The following is a 17,475-nucleotide window of genomic DNA, read 5'->3' as shown; positions in this document are numbered from 1 at the left end:
TTAATGAGCAAGGAGGCGTCAGTTTCCATGGTGTGAAACAACAAGACTTTGGCAGCCAAGACTCCCTGCCAGCCCTGAGCACCTCAGTTTCAAACAAGACAGTAAGTATTTGTATATTACTCTTGTCTTCAGATGTTTACTGCAGTTACTGTAGATCATTCATATTTATTAGAGCTTATAATTACTGGCTACTTTTTTACATTGAGACACCTGAACCAGGAAGATAGACATTCAAGTGCACTTAAATATACAGGGATTCATGTGAAGGGAAATTTGCCAAAGTTTAGTAGTCGGTGGTAGGCTAATGAATTGTATGTTTTCTACAAATAACTTTTTGTGTTTTTTTTAAGAAATCATCTAATTTATAGTATCCTTTATTTTTTCAAACAGCTTTGTTGAGTTATAATTTACATACCATAAAATTCTCCTTTTTAAAGCACACAATTCAGTGATTTTTAATGTATTCAAAGTTATAAAAGTATCACCCTCCACTATTTAATTTTAGAACATTTCATCACCACAAAGAAAAATCTTGTACTCCTTCCCAGTCACTTCCCACCCCACCTCATTCCAGCCCGAGGCAACCAATAATCGACATTCAATATAGATTTGCGTATTCTGGACATTTCACATAAACGGAATCATACAAACATGCGAGCTTTTGCGATTGGCTTCTTTCACTTAGCCTGTTTTCAGGGGTCATCCTTGTTGTCGCATGTATCACCACCTCATTCTGTTTATTGTCAATTAATATTCCTTGTATGAATATCCCACATTTTACTTATGCATTTATCCATTCATGGAAATTTGGATTGTTTGCACTTTAAGGCTAGTATTAATAACGCTGTTGTGAACATTTATGTACAAGCTTTTATGTGGATATATGTTTTCATTTCTTTTAGGTGTATACCTAGGATTGAAGTTACTGGTCATATGTAATTGCTCTGTGTTAACTTTTTAAAGTACTACCAAACTGTTTTCCAAAGTGGCTTCCCCATTTCATATTCCCACCACAGTATATGAGGGTCCAATTGCTCTACATCCTTACCAACACTTGTTATTACTTGCCTTTTTTATTATAGTTATTGTAGTGGGTGTGGGGTGGTGTCTCATTATGGTTTTGATTTGCATTTGCCTAATGACTAATGGGGTTGAGCACCTTTTCATGTGCTTATAGGCTATGTGCATATTTGTTTTGGAGAAACTTCTGTTTATATTCTTTGACCATTTTTAATTGACTTATTTGTTTTTTTATTGTTAAGTTCTAATGGTTCTTTATATTTTTTGGATACAAATTTCTTATCACATGTATGATGTGAAAAGATTTTCTCCCATTTGGTGGTTGCTTATACTTTCTCAAAGGTATCGTTTACAGGACAAAAGTTTTTAATTTTAGTGAAATACAGTTGATTTAATTTTTTCTTTTGTTGTTTGGGCTTTTATTGTCCTATCTATGGACCATTGCCTAACCCAGGGGTGGGGAACGTCCAGCCCATGGGCTGCATAAGGCCCGCATAATCGTTTGGTTTGGCCCTGTCAAGACATTAGGGGTGAGTTAATTAAACGTTTGACCCAATCTAGCAGGCTAATTTTTAAGTTGATAATTTTGTATGCTCCGAGAATGATGTTAAAAATATCCAAGTGGCCCTTGGCAGAAAAAAGGTTCCCCACTCCTGGCTTAACCCAATGTGATGAAGAGTTACCACCATGTTTTCTCCTAACAGTTTTAGTTTTAGGACATATATTTAGGTCTGTGATGTATTTTAAGTTAAGTTTTGTATATGGCAAGAGGTAGACGACCAACTTCATTCTTTTGGCTATCCAATGGTGTTAGTACCATTTAGAGACTATTCCCCACTGAATTTTCCTGGCACTTTTATTGAAAATCAGTTATTTGATCATAAACATAATGGTTTATTTCCCGACTCTCAGTTCTATTCCATTGCTGTATATGTCTACCTTTTTGCCACACAGCATACTTTGTACCACACTGTCATGATCATTGTATGTTTGTAGTAAGTTTAGAAATCAGGAAGTGTGAATCCTACTTTGTTCTTTTTTTTTTTTTTCCAAGATTGCTTTGGCAATTCTGAGTCCCTTGCATTTGAACTTTTAGGATCAGTTTGTTAATTTCTCTGCAAATAAATTTAGCTACCTACTCATTGAGAACGTCTACTTACATTATAAGTTATCCATAGGAAGTTGTGGAATTTCCTTGGTGTGAACTCAAAGGTGGAACAAATGGGGCTAATTTAAGTGTAAACCTGCTTGCAGGTTTGTGTGAATGGCAAGCAAAGAAAGAGGCTCCCACACACTGATTCTAAAAATGGTTTGGCTTTCTGTGATACCTGCAGGGTAGAAGCTATCTAGTACCTCTGTTCACCATGTTATCTTATCATTGATCGAATGCTCCAGTATAAGGGTTTTCTACTAAGACAAACAAGCCACGAAGATAAAATCCTGTGTCATCTTCTGTTACCTAATGTACATACTCAGCACCCACTTCATGCACAAAGGCCCGTCCTTGTCCTTCGCACTCAGACATGCTGAACCACTTTGGGCTGAGGCCCAGGCATCTGCTGTTTACACCCACCAGTGAGCCAGCCAGACTGCCTCTGCCTTACTTTAGGTCTCGCCAACGCCTTGTGGATACAGAGACATTGCCACTCAAATGTGGTTTGTGAACTACTAGATGCTCTGGGGACTTGTTACAGGCCCATCCCAGTCCAGCTGAGTCAGGATCTGCATTTTAACAAGATCCCAGATGCTTTACATACACCAGAGGTTGGTAACATCAGGCCAAATCTGGCTCTCTCCCTGTTTCTGTGGGCGCATGGTCACCACCTGTGGAGGTGGGCCTCACTGGGCAAGTACTGTGAGCCTTGGAGAGCCAGCTGAGGTCACTCTCTGTGCCCCCCATACCCTCTCTACCCCCAGCACATTCCTCCTGACCCCGCTGCTGTGCTGCCCAGGGTCCTGCTGGTCACCACCTACACCTTAGGGACTCTGCTGTTGGCAACTGCAGGGCACTGAGTAGAATCATAATCCAGTCGAGTTGCCTTGCCTCCTGCCAGCTACCAACTTGTGACAGTCAGGCTCCTGGAGAGGAGAGAGAGCATGCTGGCATCTGGGCGTCACCTACGCACAGTGAGTGACCTTCCCACAGGCCAGGCCCCTCCCACTCTGGCAGGTTGCCCTGAGAATGTCTCAGGCTGAGGGCTGGCCGTCAATAAGCATGCTCACCCACCAGCACCAGCCCTTCCTCCCCCAGGAAGGCCCCTCCCCCATAAACAGGGCAGGGGTTTATCTTGCTACCTAACCGTCTTGATTTTGCCGGGTTGTCTACCGAGCCTAAAAAAACATCCTATTTCATCTTTTTCAAGAGAAGTTTGTGGTCTAATTAAAGGTGGAGCTAATTGCACTTTGCAGAATGTGCCTGAGCTGGGACCCTCCACCACTGTCAGTGCCCAAAATGACTCTTATTCATCATTCAAGGACCCGGCTTAGGTTGTTTTCAGAGAGAAGTGCCTTTTACTTCCTAGTGTTGGTGAGAGGTCCTTTCCTCTGTCCCCAGAAAGTCCTCGCCATCCTAACACCTTGGGCTTGCTTGTGGATTGCGGTACTTCCTTCTCTTCTCTCCCACTCTGGAACGGCCCTCATACGTCCATGCACATCGGACTCACCTGAGGACCCACTATGGCACAGATTGCTCCTCCCACCCCAGTTTCTCACCCACTAGGTCTGATTTGGGGCCCAATCATTTGCATTTCTAGAAGACCCTGGGTGCTGCTGCTTCTTGAGATCTCACTTCAGTGTTGAGATGAAAGAGACATTTCTAACAGCCCCTTCTCTAGGTCTGTTCTCATTCCGTTTTCCTATATCTCAGCCCCTTTTTTGTTATATCGGTAATTCTCATACTTTTCTGTCTCAGCACTTTACACTCTTAAAAATTACTGAGAATCCCAGAGGGAAGTTTTTTTGTTTGTTTTAAAAATATTTTGATTGATTTTAGGCAGAAAGAGAGAAGAAGGGAGAGGGAGAGAGAGAAAGAAACAACAATCAACTGCCTTCTACACACCAACTACTGGGGATTGAGCCCGAAACCTGGGCAGGTGCCCTGACCGGGAATCGAACCAGTGATCTCTCAGTGCATGGGATGACGATCAACTGAGCCACACTGGCCAAGGCCCAGATGGGGTTTTTTAAAATGTGGATTATAGCTATCAATAATTACTATATTAGAAATTAAAACTGAGAACATTGAAAAAATGTGTATTAATTCATTTGCAAAAATCATAAGCCTACAAGATAATAAAATACTGTAATTTTTATGAAAAATAACTTTTCCTAAAACAAAGAGTGTGAGAAGAGTGGCATTGTTTTGCTTTTTTTGGTCAAATCTCTTTAATATTTGGTTTAATAGAAGACACCTGTATTCTATCTACTTCTGCATTCAGTTTGTTGTTCTGGTTGAAATATGTAAAGAAAATATGGTTTTACACTTATATGAAGTTGAAAAAGAGAGGAGTATTTTATACCCCTTTCAAATATTGCGAATATTTTTCTTTGATATACACCAAAACTGGACAAGTGGGAGTGCTTTAAATGTTAGTTGGAATCTGAAATGGTCTGTGTGTTTTCCATACTCTAAATTAAAATTCATTACACTGAAATCCATTGGCCTGTTTGGAATGGATCCCTGTACCCATGCATTTGCTAACATCATACACTTGTCCTACAGAAAATACTGGTTGACAGAGTTCTGCAGACATTCCAAACGTTGATATATTTCATTGTTTTTAATTCCTTTTACTAAGTTATGTAATCAAGAGTAAAAATTTGATAAAAATGAATAATTCTTACTGCTTTAGTTTCTTTACTGAAACTAGCTTTTTTATTCTTTAAAATGCATGTGTGTGGCGGTAAAGGATAAACTGCTAGTCCAGTCTGGGCCACTGTCCACTTCTGCCCCTCTTCGTGCTAAGGTGCCTGCAGTTTCCTACACCTTTGTTTGTGAACCATCAGGGCAATTTTCAGTACAGTGTACAAAGCCAATGACATTTTAATATTATAATAAAAGTAGTTTTGACCTTATGGACTTCCTAAAAAACTCTCAGGGCTTCCTAAGCATCTATAGACTATAATTGGAGAATGGTTGGTTTATGTCTTAATGCTGTAAATAATTTAGCCATTTTATTTGTATGCTTATATTTTGTCTACCTCCTGAATTGATGGAGTAATAGTATTTAATTTCCACAGAGTATATGTTCTGTGTCCAGAATAAGCTTTTCACATAGATTGTCACTGTATCCTCACAGCAACCCTGGCAAATTACACCCATTCTACAGATGAGGAGCTTAAGGCACAGAAATACACAATCAGATCAGTGTCACGCTACTAGCCCTGGAAGGTGGTTTGAGACCAAAGAACAAATTCCAGCCCCTGACTTTAGCCTGGAGTTCTGTAGGCAGAGGAGAGCCATTGATAGTTTTGGGCAGGTGACTGGCATGCACCAACCACAGTAGCTAAGATCTAAATGTACACTCAGCAGAGCACACACATGAAGCAACCCTGGATGCAAATTTAGGGTAAAGAATCCTCACTAGGAGTAAAGGGTTGTAGATAATTTCCTAAGTGGCATGTTTTCCCACAGGTTTTTGTCATGGAATTGACGAGAATGTCAGACATGACAAAGCTCCATCAAGCTGTGGCTGCAGGGGACTATACTCTAGTGAGAAAGATTTTGAAGAAAGGTCTCTGTGACCCAAACTACAAGGACGTGGACTGGAATGACCGAACCCCACTTCACTGGGCTGCAATCAAAGGTGAGTGGGCAATGCCAACAGAGTCCATCCCCTGCAGTCTATTGTTCATGAAGGTACCAATCAGCATCTGTGTGGGGTAGCCGGAAGAACATTTCTTTTTTTTTTTTTTAATCCTCAACCAAGGATATCACTTTTTATTTGTTTTATTGATTTATTTTTAAAGAGAGAGGAAGGGAGAGAGAGAGAGCGAGAAAGAGAGAAAGAGAGAGAGACATCGATGCCCGATGGAACATTTCAATCTGAGCACCACCACTTACTAGTTGTAGCACCTTGACAAGTTATTTAATGTCTCTAAGCCTTAGTTTATTCATCTACATAATGGGAACAATAATGCTATCTTAGAATCTTGTAGTGAGGATTCAGTGAGATAATGGGTGTACAGTGCCCAGCACATAGTCTACTCTCAATTAATATTAATTCTCTGCCCTCTTGACCACTAGCAGGATGGGAGCATTATTCCTGTAGTAGGACAGGGACTTCGTCTGTTCATTGCTGTATCCCCCATGCCTAACAATGGCTTAGTTATAAAATTGGAGGAGGAAAATGGCAAAAATTCAACAATGGCCTTGTCAAGGCCTTTGGCAATAGAATACCATTGAACTTTGAAAAGTGTTAAGTGAGAAAGTATTATAGTCCACTTTGCTTTCTAAAAATATGTTTTGTTCCTGTATGCAGAATGGATTGGCAGGAAGCAAAGACTGGCTGCAGAGAAATCAGGTTGGAGGATTTTGTAGAAATTTAAGTACAATGTCATGGTAGCTATACTAGGGCACCTTTTAGCAAACATTTGCCATAGGCTGAGTACTGTGCTATGTACTTTAGATCAATGATTTCATTTGTACTTCACTAGAACTCAGTGAGGTAAGTAGTAATAGCCTTTATTTACAAATGAGAAAACTGAGCCTTAGACATCTGTTGCTTGTCCAAGGTGGCATAGTTAGTAAGTGGTGTTTATCATCAGGCATGAACCCCCATCTATCTGGCTAGAAAGCCTGTATAATTAATCTTTGCTAGCTATATTGTAAGTGAAACTTCAAATATTTTTCATTGAGGTGTAATTGACATAACATTATATCAGTTTCAGGGGTGCAACATAATAATTTGATTTTTATATATATTGTGAAATGATCACCACAAAAAGTCAAATTAACATCCATCACCATCCTTAGTTATAAATTTTTTTTCTTGTCATAACTTTGAAGATCTATCTTAACAACTGTCAAAGAGGCAGCACAGAATTATTAACTACAGTCACCATGCTGTACATTACATCCCCATGACCTTGTATTTTATAACTGAAAGTTTGTACCTTTTGACTACCTTAACCCAGTGGTCGGCAAACTGTGGCTCTGGAGCCACATGCAGCTCTTTGGCCCCTTGAGTGTGGCTCTTCCACAAAATACCACGTGCGGGCGCGCTTGTACAGTGCCATTGAAACTTCGTGGCCCATGCGCAGAAGTCGGTATTTTGAGGAAGAGCCACACTCAAGGGGCCAAAGAGCCGCATGTGGCTCTCGAGCCGCAGTTTGCCGACCACTGCTTAACCCATTTCACACATCTCCCACAGCTGGAACCCACCAATATAATCTGTTCGCTGTACCTATGAGCTTGGCTTTTGTTACTTAGATTCCACATATAAGTGAGATCATACGGTATCTGTCTGACATGTCTTTCTCTATCTGGCTTAGCATAATGCCCTCAAGGTCCATCCATGCTATAGCGAAATATTTGTTTTTGAAATCAGCCTGGAGACTGCCAAAAGCAGGGAGCTTGCCAGTGCCAACATAGGCAGGGGTAGAGTGACTTGGGCGGGAAAGCAAGATTTCTAGGCAGGGCTGGGAGGGGAGTGTCTGGGAGGGAGTAGAGGGAATATTTAGAGGGCCTCAGCCCCTGGGTGAGTGAGAGCTTGGTTCCTGGGGGTAAGGGTGGGGTACTGAGAGGAAAAAGGGAGGAGGGAATGATGCTGAGCAGCTGGAGGGGCCTCAAAGGCCAATGTCTTCCCCTCTTTTGTACTATCTAGACCAGGGGTCCTCAAACTACAGCCCGCGGGCCACATGCAAATACAAATATTGTATTTGTTCCCTTTTTGTTTTTTTTACTTCAAAATAAGATATGTGCAGTGTGCATAGGAATCTGTTCATAGTTTTTTTTTAAACTATAGTCCGGCCCTCCAACCGTCTGAGGGACAGTGAACTGGCCCCCTGTTTAAAAAGTTTGAGGGCCCCTGAATTCTAGACTCACCGTGGCCTTGGGCCAGCGGAGAAATTTTCATCTTAACCTTCTCTTTCTTCTTGGTGCATGTAAGGGCATATGGAGGTGATGAAGCTCCTCATACAGTGCGGAGCCAGCCCCTGCCTGGTAACTGATGTGGGCTGGACCCCAGCTCACTTTGCAGCTGAGTCAGGCCATCTGCCTGTGCTCAAAATGCTCCACGCATTGCACGCCGCCATCGACGCCCCCGACTTCTTTGGAGACACGCCGAAGAGGATCGCACAGATCTATGGGCAGAAAGCCTGTGTCGCATTCCTGGAGAAGTAAGTTCCATTTCTTCCCAACTCTACGAAGGGCAGGGAAAGAGGAGCTTGTGATCAAGTCTTTGCTGACTCAGTGATCGCAGGTCGATGAGAATAAAATGAAGAAATCCAGGCAACTATTGTTTGAGGGTTTTTTAAAAATATATTTTTACTGATTTCAGGGAGAGATAGAAACATCAATGATGAGAGAGAGTCATTGATCAGCTGCCTCCTGCACGCCCCACACTGGGGATCGAGCCCACAACCCGGGCATGTGCCCTTGGCCGGAATCAAATCTGGGACCCTTCAGTCTGCAGGCCGACGCTCTATCCACTGAGCCAAACTGGCCAGGGCATGTTTGAGTTATTTTTTTATTAATTTTTCACTGAAGTGACTAATTTGGTGTGGAAACTGTAATGCGTTACACTATGTAAAATTGATTATGTTTAAATTATACAAAATTATAATTTTTATAATTATACATTATTATAATTTTAATATCATAATATATAATTATTGTCATTATTGTTGTAGATTATGAAAAGATGATCTCAGATAAGAGAGGTGGGACACCAGGTTTGAAAATGGGACTTGGTGTAATATTTATCATTGTGCTGAATCAGCTCTCATCCAAGTTACCAGGGAGTCTTGTTGCTCTATCAATGGCCTCTTCTCAATTCACATCTTACCTCCACTTAATTTGATATCTGACATTTTTCAAACCCTTCTCTCTTATTTTATCTGATGCTCCTTTATCTAATTCTTCTACCTAGCTGACTATTTCTTCTCATAATTTTGTCTAAGCTCTTATTCTTGCACGCTTTTTAGATGCAGAAATTCCTCAGGGTCCTGTTCTTGACTCTCCTCACTGACTTTCTCTGAGTAATCTCAGCCCCTGCCCAGTGACCAGTGGACGGCTGGGCATGAAAGCCACCCCAGAATAACTGAGTGGGGGAGGAGTGGTTCCTCCAAATAGTCAGCAGTGCCGTTACCAGGAAAGCTGGGCAAACAGCGCTGAGCAGACAGAAAAACGCATCATGTGTAAGTCATCTCTGCTTATCATCATCTCCCACAGGGAACTTCCCTCTGACAGTCATGGGGTTTTGAGAGAAGGAATCCTGGTTAAGAGGCAATTAATCTGGACCTTAAAAGATGGCTAAGAGCTGGCTAATGAAGGAGGGAGAAAGATTTTTGATTGAGAGGAAAGACTCCAAGTTGGAAGTGTTCATAGATTGTGTGTCCATGTGAGAGGGTAGTGGGATAGTGAAGAAATGAGGGGCCTGGATAAGTAGAGCATCACACCTCTAGAGAGTAAGCGTAGAACAAGGTTGGGTGGACGTGTGGGTGACCTTAGTGAGATGGGCAAGCATATGAGTGTGAGCTCATTAGGGGCTGATCAGCAGAGCCACTCCTGTAGTGGAAGAGGCAGTGATGTTGTGCAGATAGGATTGGAGGCACTTAAATTCCAGGCAAGGAGATCACTTAAGGCCGTGGTCGGTAAACTGCGGCTCACGAGCCACATGCAGCTCTTTGGCCCTTTAGTGTGGCTCTTCCACAAAATACCACGCGGGTGTGCACGTACAGTGCGATTGAAACTTTGTGGCCCATTCGCAGAAGTCGGTTTTTGGCCTGGGCGAGTCTATTTTGAAGAAGTACTGTTGATATTTGGCTCTGTTGACTAATGAGTTTGCCGACCACTGAAAGGAATTTCTTAAAAATTCATATTGTAAGGCCCTAGATCAGTGGTTCTCAACCTGTGGGTCGAGACCCCTTTGGGGGTCGAACGACCCTTTCACAGGGGTTGCCTAAGGCCATCGGAAAACACATATATAATTATATATTGTTTTTGTGATTAATCACTATGCCTTAATTATGTTCCATTTGTAACAATGAAATTGGGGGTTATCACAACATGAGGAATTGTATTAAAGGGTCACGGCATTACGAAGGTTGAGAACCACTGCCCTAGATGGTTTTGTTCAGTGGATAGAGTGTCGGCCTGTGGACTGAAGGGTCCAGGGTTCGATTCCAGTCTAGGGTAGTGTCCAGGTTGAGGGCTCGATCCCCAGTAGAGGGCGTGCAAGAGGCAGCCAATCAATGATTCTCATCATTGATGTTTCTATCTCTCTCTCCCTTCCTCTCTGAAATCAATAAAAATATATTTTAAAAAATTCATGTTCTAAGTAGGTGAGCTCCTGGGTGAGGATGATGAAGAGAAAGGATGTACGAGAGAGTTTTTAAAGAAGCCTAGACAGTATTTGACCATTTTCTGAACCTTCTCGGGACCCTAGCAGAACAATTCAACTTTTTGATCCAGCCTCGCTAAGTAGTACATCTCTCATTCAACAAATACTTTGGAGACCTACTATATGCATGGCATTGAACTAGATACTAAAAAGAATAGAAAGATAAATCAGATACAGTACTGGGACATCAAGAATTTCCCTGTCTAGGAGTGAGATAACTTGTTTGCATAAATAGCAAGACTGGTATCCTAAGAGTAGTGTAGAGGAGGTTCAGTGAATGTTGAGAGGGGCACAATAGATGTGGTCTGATTATTGGGAGATCACTCCCAGCTTGTTGGGAGAATGGGGGCTGAGGGCCAAGCAGACTTGCTATCCTCTGAATGAGCTGTGCTTTGTATAATGTTTTGTACTTAAAATACTGTTTGCCCTGCCTGTACCATCATCTTTCCTCTCAAATTCTATTGATCTTCATATTGGCTCAAGTTTTATTTCTATGAAGTGGTTTTTACCAATTTCTTTAAGCAAGTTATACACTTACCTTTGGCCTCATATACAAAACTAGTAGCCCTGTGCATGAATCGGTGTGCCAGTAGCTCGCTGCTGCCCTCCTGTAGCTCCCCCCGCCCCCACTCATAGCTTGCTGCCCTGCCCCCTCCTGTAGCTCTCCGCTGCTCACTTGTAGCCAGTAGCTCACTGCCGCCTTCCTGTAGCTCTCTGCCCGCTGCCCCGCCATCCTGTAGCTCCCTCCACCCCCCAGTCCCCGACCCCCTCTCATAGCTTGCTGCCCCACCCTCCCACTGATCTGTGATCCAGTCGTTATGCAGTTGGTCATTACGCAACAACCATTTGCATATTACATCTTTATTATATAGGATGGTACCTAATATGTACACTTCCCATTTTCTTTGAGTGTGTGGCAGTCTATTCATTTATCTACTTTTCTATTTACCTCCCTATCTATCATCTATAACTAGTTCTTCATGTACATCCATCTACACATACAGTACATATGCAATTATGAGTAATTTTTATTTTCTTCCTTATGTGCTTTTGTACTTTTAAACTTTTTACAGTGAATAGACATGGCTTTCATAATTAGGAAAAAAATAAAATTACAAGTAAGTTAAGGAAAACAGCCTCGTAATAAGATGCTGTACCTGTGTAAACAGTGAGTACTTTCAGAATTAGCAGGGCCTTCTTCAAGCTAAGTGCTAACGATTCTGTCAACACCTTACTCTTGGTGCACCGGTTTTCTCCACCTCCAAGTAGTTTCTTTAGCGTCTGAGTCCTCCCTAAGTGTACACTTGGGAATGCTTGAACGTGACCTCTTTCCTTTGGGATGGACCCCTGAGGTGCCCAGGGTGTGTGCAGAGGCCTGAAAGAGACGCCCCTTTCAAAGCTGGGCCAGGCTTGCCTGCGCTCTCTGAGAGCCACTGTCTCCCCATCTCCTAGGGCCGAGCCCGAGTGCAGGGACCACCGCCTCACCGCCAGGCAGAAGGGGCTGCCGTTGGATCAGCGGGACCCGGACTGGGATGCCAAGAAAAGGGAGATGGAGCTGTCTCTTCCTTCCTCGAATCGAAACACTAATAAGAAAAAGCATAAGAAAAGTCGAGGCCCCACCAAGTTCAGCAATACCAAGGAGAGGAAAGTGTGAGAAGGCTGGGCCACAGAGGCTGGAACCTATGTTTTCTGGTGGGAGACTTTCCCTAGTACCAGCTTGTCAGGCGTGTGTTGTCTTTACCTGATTTTACTCATAGGTCATTATCCAGATGGCTTCTACTGGTAGCTCAAGACCTGTCATTCAACCGGAAGTCTTGCCCTGAGGCTGTCCTCCCTATTGTCTCCTCACTAATACCTGCTGTCCACAGAGCTACCAGCGGGAGACAAGTGTCAGCTGCTTGCATTACCAGTGATTTGAACTCATCAGCTTCTCCTGACCTCCACATGCAATTACAGAATTTCAAAAGAATGTCTCCTAAGGAAACTAGATTGTTTACATGCAAAAAAAAAAATCACCGAAATACTGTTTAGCCAATCTATGAAAAAATTATTTGTTGTTACAGAGGCTAAGCAAAGAGATCAACGAATGTATGTCTGTTTCCAGCCATTTTTGTTGTTGTTGAGGGGTAGAGGGCCACCACCTCAGCATGGCCATGTTACTCACGACCACCTCTACCCAGGAGGAGCAGTCTGGGCAAGAGACCAGCTCAATGGGACCTAACTGGAAACTCTTTGGAATCGATGAGAGAGAGTATAAAACACAGGAACATGTGATCATAGCTCTATTGAATTATATATTTTAGGAAGTCTGATACAAATCAGGTATTTTCAATGAAACTATTGTATCCGAAGTGAGATGTGCTGTAAATGTAAAATGCCTGTCAGATTTTTGAAGACGTGGTACAAAAATGTAAACTAGCTCATCAATACTATTTAATGTTGACTACATGCTGAAATAATATTTTGGATACTGAGTTAAATAAAAGACACTATTAACACGAATTTACCTCTTTCCTTTCACTTAAAAAAAAGTGGCTACTAAAATGTTTAAAAATATGTATGTGAATCGCTTCTCTCCTCCCCCCCCCCCCCCGCCCCCCCATCAGACAACACTACCATAGAAACTAAAAAAATATTTAAATCAGGCAACTGGCCTGGTGCACTTTAATTGGCTACCCCACATTCTAGGTTTACTATGTTCTTTGCCTAAAGCAATTGTTTTTGGGCACCTAACATCTTTATTACACATTCCTCAATTAAAGCTATGTTAATACAGGTCATGTTAAATTTGAAATTTCTGAAATGAATAGATGCTTGAACATCTTATAGGAAAGTAGTATAGCTAGGAGGATACCTTTCTAGTGTTCATCCACCCCAGCATCCATCCCCTTTTTCTATACCCTGCAGCTTACAGGGGTGGTTCCTCCTTGCCATGTTTGTACCGGTCCCCAACCAGTAAGCACATTAGAAGACACCCGACTCAACATGAGTCACCTGGACCAATATGACTCTCCTGGAAACTTGAAAAGGGTCTTCATCAGAAGATGGATCAGTAGCATATAACCTCAGTCTATAATAGAACTGAGGAAGTAGAGACGTGTTCTGCAAAAAGGAAGAGAAGACTGAAGGCAGAGATGGAGATAGAGATAGAGAACTAGAGCTAGAGCTAGAGAGAACAACTTTCTAGTTTCAGTTTTGATTCCTTACTCCAGAAGTCTGTGAAATACTACTTTCATAATATTATTTCCTTTTTTGACACTGTACCCCCCCCTCCCCTTTTCCCCGCAACCCGTCTTTTCTAATAAGTACAGTTTTAAGATCATGGGCTTATGAGTCAAACAGACTTAGGTTTGTATCCTCTTCTATAAAATAGGCAAAATAATCTTTTCCTCCTGGGGTTGCTGTGAGGATGAGGTGGGAGGACGTGTGTAAAATGCTGGCATTGGCGCTCTATAACAGGCCTATGTAATGGCTATTATATCACTCTAGAAATGAGCTTACTTTTTCCCTGGGAAACCCAAAGGGGTCCAGAAATAATTCCTTTTACTAATCAAGTGAGGCTCTCCATTGTTCAGTCCATAAATATCCCCTGCCTAGTTTTATGACATGGATAATGGCCTGCTTGCATTGACCATCAGACTTGGACTAAACTGTGATAAGTATTCAGAGGGTTCTCTACTGTGTTCATAACCCATGGCCTCCCAGTGTCCTCACTGAGTCCTCCTTTCATTCTTATTCTCATTGAAGCATTAAAAGAAGGAATATATTCTTTCTGCCATGAGTTTTTGTATAATAAATAAGAACAACAGGAAGAGGACCCTAAAATTGCTTTCTTGTATGAAGAATGTGTTGCAGTGGAGAGTCTATAATAGGCACTTTACATGTATTATATCTAATCTGCATGACACACCTGCGAGGCAGGTATGATTCTCCCCAGTTAATATCACAAACTGAAGTTCCGAGAGGTGAGTGACTTGCCCTAGGCCCGCTGGAGGATGCTTGTACAGTCTTTAGAACCAAACTGGATTGGATGGAGCTCTAGTTCTATGGCTGTGGGACCTTGGGTGGGGTGCTTAATTTCTCTAGTTTTCCCATCTGTAAGGTGGGGAGAATACCAGTGCCTATGCCATGACATTGTGGTGAGAACTAAATGAGATAATGCATGGCAAGCATTTAGTACAATACCCTCTACATGGTAATGTCAATTGTTGGGATGGCCATTGTTTTCACAGCCTTCATTGTCTTAGAAAGGTAACAAAGAAGAATGGCTTGCCCAGTGGCATGGCTCAGTGATTGATGTTGACCTATGAACCAGTAGGTCTCTGTTTGATTCCTAGTCAGGACACATGCTTGGGTTTCAGGCTTGAATCCCAGTGTGGGGTGTGCAGGAGGCAGCCAATCAATGATTCTCTCTCATCATTATATTTCTATCTCCCTCTTCCTCTTCCTTCCTCCTGAAATAAATAAAAAAATATATATATTTAAAAGAAGAAGAAGGAGGAGGGGGAAGAGGAGGAAGAGGAAGAAAGAAGAAGAAAGAAGAAGAAGAATGGCTTGCTGGCAAGCATTAGCATCAACCCAGAGGGGTAATTTGGGGAAAGTATTCTCTCTAAGCACATCAAAGCCATGAATGAAGATACCCACCTGTTTTCTGTCCCATGAGGTTAAGATCTCAACCAAGTAGCCTCAGGGCTGAGATTACTTCACAATGACCATGGACTTCACTTCCCCCGTCACCCCATTTTAGTGAGGCCTATATGAGGATTTGCAACATTGGAGGGTCTGGTATTGGGGGTAGTCATCTGCTCTCTCCCACCCTTATTGTGTGAGGAGCAGGGGCAGCATCTACACTAATAAAAGAGAAACATGGTAATTGGCGTACGACCGCTACCCTTCCCATTGGCTAATCAGCGTATCCTTATGCAAATTAACTGTCAGCCAAGATGGCGGCCGGCAGCCATGCACTGAAGGGAGCAGGGAGGCTTGCTTCCTCCAGGAACTGCAGACTCCAACGTTCCCCCCGCCTCTCAACTGCAACTCTAAGCAACTATTACTATGTTGCAAATAAGAAGCTAAACAAAACTGGCTTTCAGTCAGCCCCGGACCGCAACATTGTATCCATGTTTTCAGCAGCGAGGCCTCAGAGCTAAAGCTGGCCCAGAATAAAAAAAAAAAAGAAAAAAAAAAGAAAACAAGGAGCGGTTGGGAGCTTTTAGTCAACTGCCAGCGGGAAAACAGCCCTCAGCCCCCCACCCAGACTGGCCAGGCACCCCAGTGGGGACCCCCACCCTGATCCAGGACACCCTTCAGGGCAAACCAGCCGGCCCCCACCCGTGCACCAGGCCTCTATCCTATATAGTAAAAGGGTAATATGCCTCCCGGCACCGGGATCAGCGGAGCAGCAAGGCTCCCGGCACCGGGATCAGTGTGACAGGGGGCAGTGCCCAAACCCCCTGATCAGCCCTGCTCTGTGCCTGATAGGGGGGGAGCTCCCCAATCCTCCGATTGCCCTGCTGCTCTGTGTGTGACAGGGTGCGGAGCACCAACCCCCTGATTGGCCCTGCTCTGTGTGTGATAGGGTGCAGTGCCCCAACCCCCCCCCCCCCCCCCAGGCCCTGCTCTGTGTGTGACAGGGTAGAGCCATAACCTCTCCATCGGCCCTGCCCTGAATGTGACAGTGGCGGCCCCCCAACCCCCTGATCCGCCCTGCTCTGTGTGTGACAGGGGGCGGTGCCCCAACTCCCCTGATGGGCCATGCTCCGTGAGTGACAAGGGTTGGCGCCGCAACCTCCCCATTGACCCTGCCTTGAGTGTAACAGGGGGCGGTGCCCCAACCCCCCAATCAGTCTATCCTGAGCGTGACTGAGGGTGGCATTGCAACCTCCCGATCCCCCCTGCTCTGTGCATGACGGGGTGGCGCCCCAACTCCCCAATCGGCCCTGTTCTGATCCTGACCAGGGGCTGCACCCAGGGATTGGGCCTGCCCTCTGCCACCCGGGAGCAGGCCTAAGCCAGCAGGTCGTTATCTCCCGAGGGGTCCCAGACTGCAAGAGGGCACAGGCCAGGCTGAGGGGCCCCCCCGCTCTCCCCCAAGTGCACAAATTTTTGTGCGCTGGGCCTCTAATCATAATATAAAGAAGACAATGGTAGAGGAGAGAAGCCATTCTAGGCCTGACTTACCAGGGAACTGGCTATGTGACTGTGGGCAGTGCTTTTGGGACAGGTCCCTTACCTGTAAAATGCCAGGGTAGAACTAGATCTCCAAGATCACATTTAATGCATGTAAATGAAAGTTCCACAGGGCTCTTCTGAGCAATTAAACCAAATTTTATTCTGATATAATTTGTAAATGAAAGAACATGGCCTTCAGCATGAGCTGAAAATGCTCTTTGAGATGAGGCAAGTATTTAAAAAGCAAAAGTCAAAGGGATGGGTTGCTAGACAACAAGAACATAAACTTACATCATTCATTTTCTGATTGGGGACAATGGGACAGGTGGGGTTGGGAGATAAAAATGGTAGTTTTGGTTGACTCATGAGCAGCAGGTGGAGTCATGGGATATGACCAACAATTGGAGCCGTGAGACATGGTCAGCAGAAGAGGGGGCATCACAAGGCATGAGCCAACACCTCAGTTCCCCTGGGAGTCTGCAAAATAAACTAGTAAAACAAGATTTGTCATGACACAGACAATGCGGGGAATTTAGTTCCTCAGATAGACAGAGTCAGAGTTTAGAAGGCAAAATGACCTAGTCACTAGAGCAGGGTCAGAGACCAAATTGAAGAAGAGCCTGGATATTTGGTTCTAAAATTGTGTTAGAGTCCTGATATATGAGAGTGTAAGACCCTTAGCCCTAGGTTGTCTAAGAAACCAAAATAAAGTAGGATATTG

The 17,475-nt window shown here is 43.5% G+C and overlaps 1 protein-coding gene across 2 annotated transcripts; it reads left to right on the top strand.

Moving 5' to 3' along the window:
- On the top strand, positions 1-13,063 carry ANKRD66 (ankyrin repeat domain 66). Of its 2 annotated transcripts, none has more exons than XM_070419375.1 (4): positions 1-101; positions 5,654-5,825; positions 8,130-8,358; positions 12,452-13,063. In XM_070419375.1, the coding sequence occupies exons 2-4, from the start codon at positions 5,663-5,665 to the stop codon at positions 12,612-12,614; spliced, it is 555 nt and encodes a 184-aa protein (XP_070275476.1). In that variant the 5' UTR covers positions 1-101; positions 5,654-5,662; the 3' UTR covers positions 12,615-13,063. The 2 variants fall into 2 exon arrangements, with proteins under 2 accessions (XP_070275476.1, XP_070275475.1); XM_070419374.1 differs by having other exon boundaries at positions 12,036-13,063.
- Positions 13,064-17,475: the final 4,412 nt, after the last annotated feature.

This window comes from Myotis yumanensis, unplaced genomic scaffold, assembly GCF_028538775.1.
Source record: "Myotis yumanensis isolate MYYU_CA2020_CCGP unplaced genomic scaffold, mMyoYum1.0.hap1 SCAF_6, whole genome shotgun sequence".
Lineage (NCBI taxonomy): Eukaryota > Metazoa > Chordata > Mammalia > Chiroptera > Vespertilionidae > Myotis > Myotis yumanensis.
This window is presented reverse-complemented; position numbering and strand designations above follow the sequence as displayed.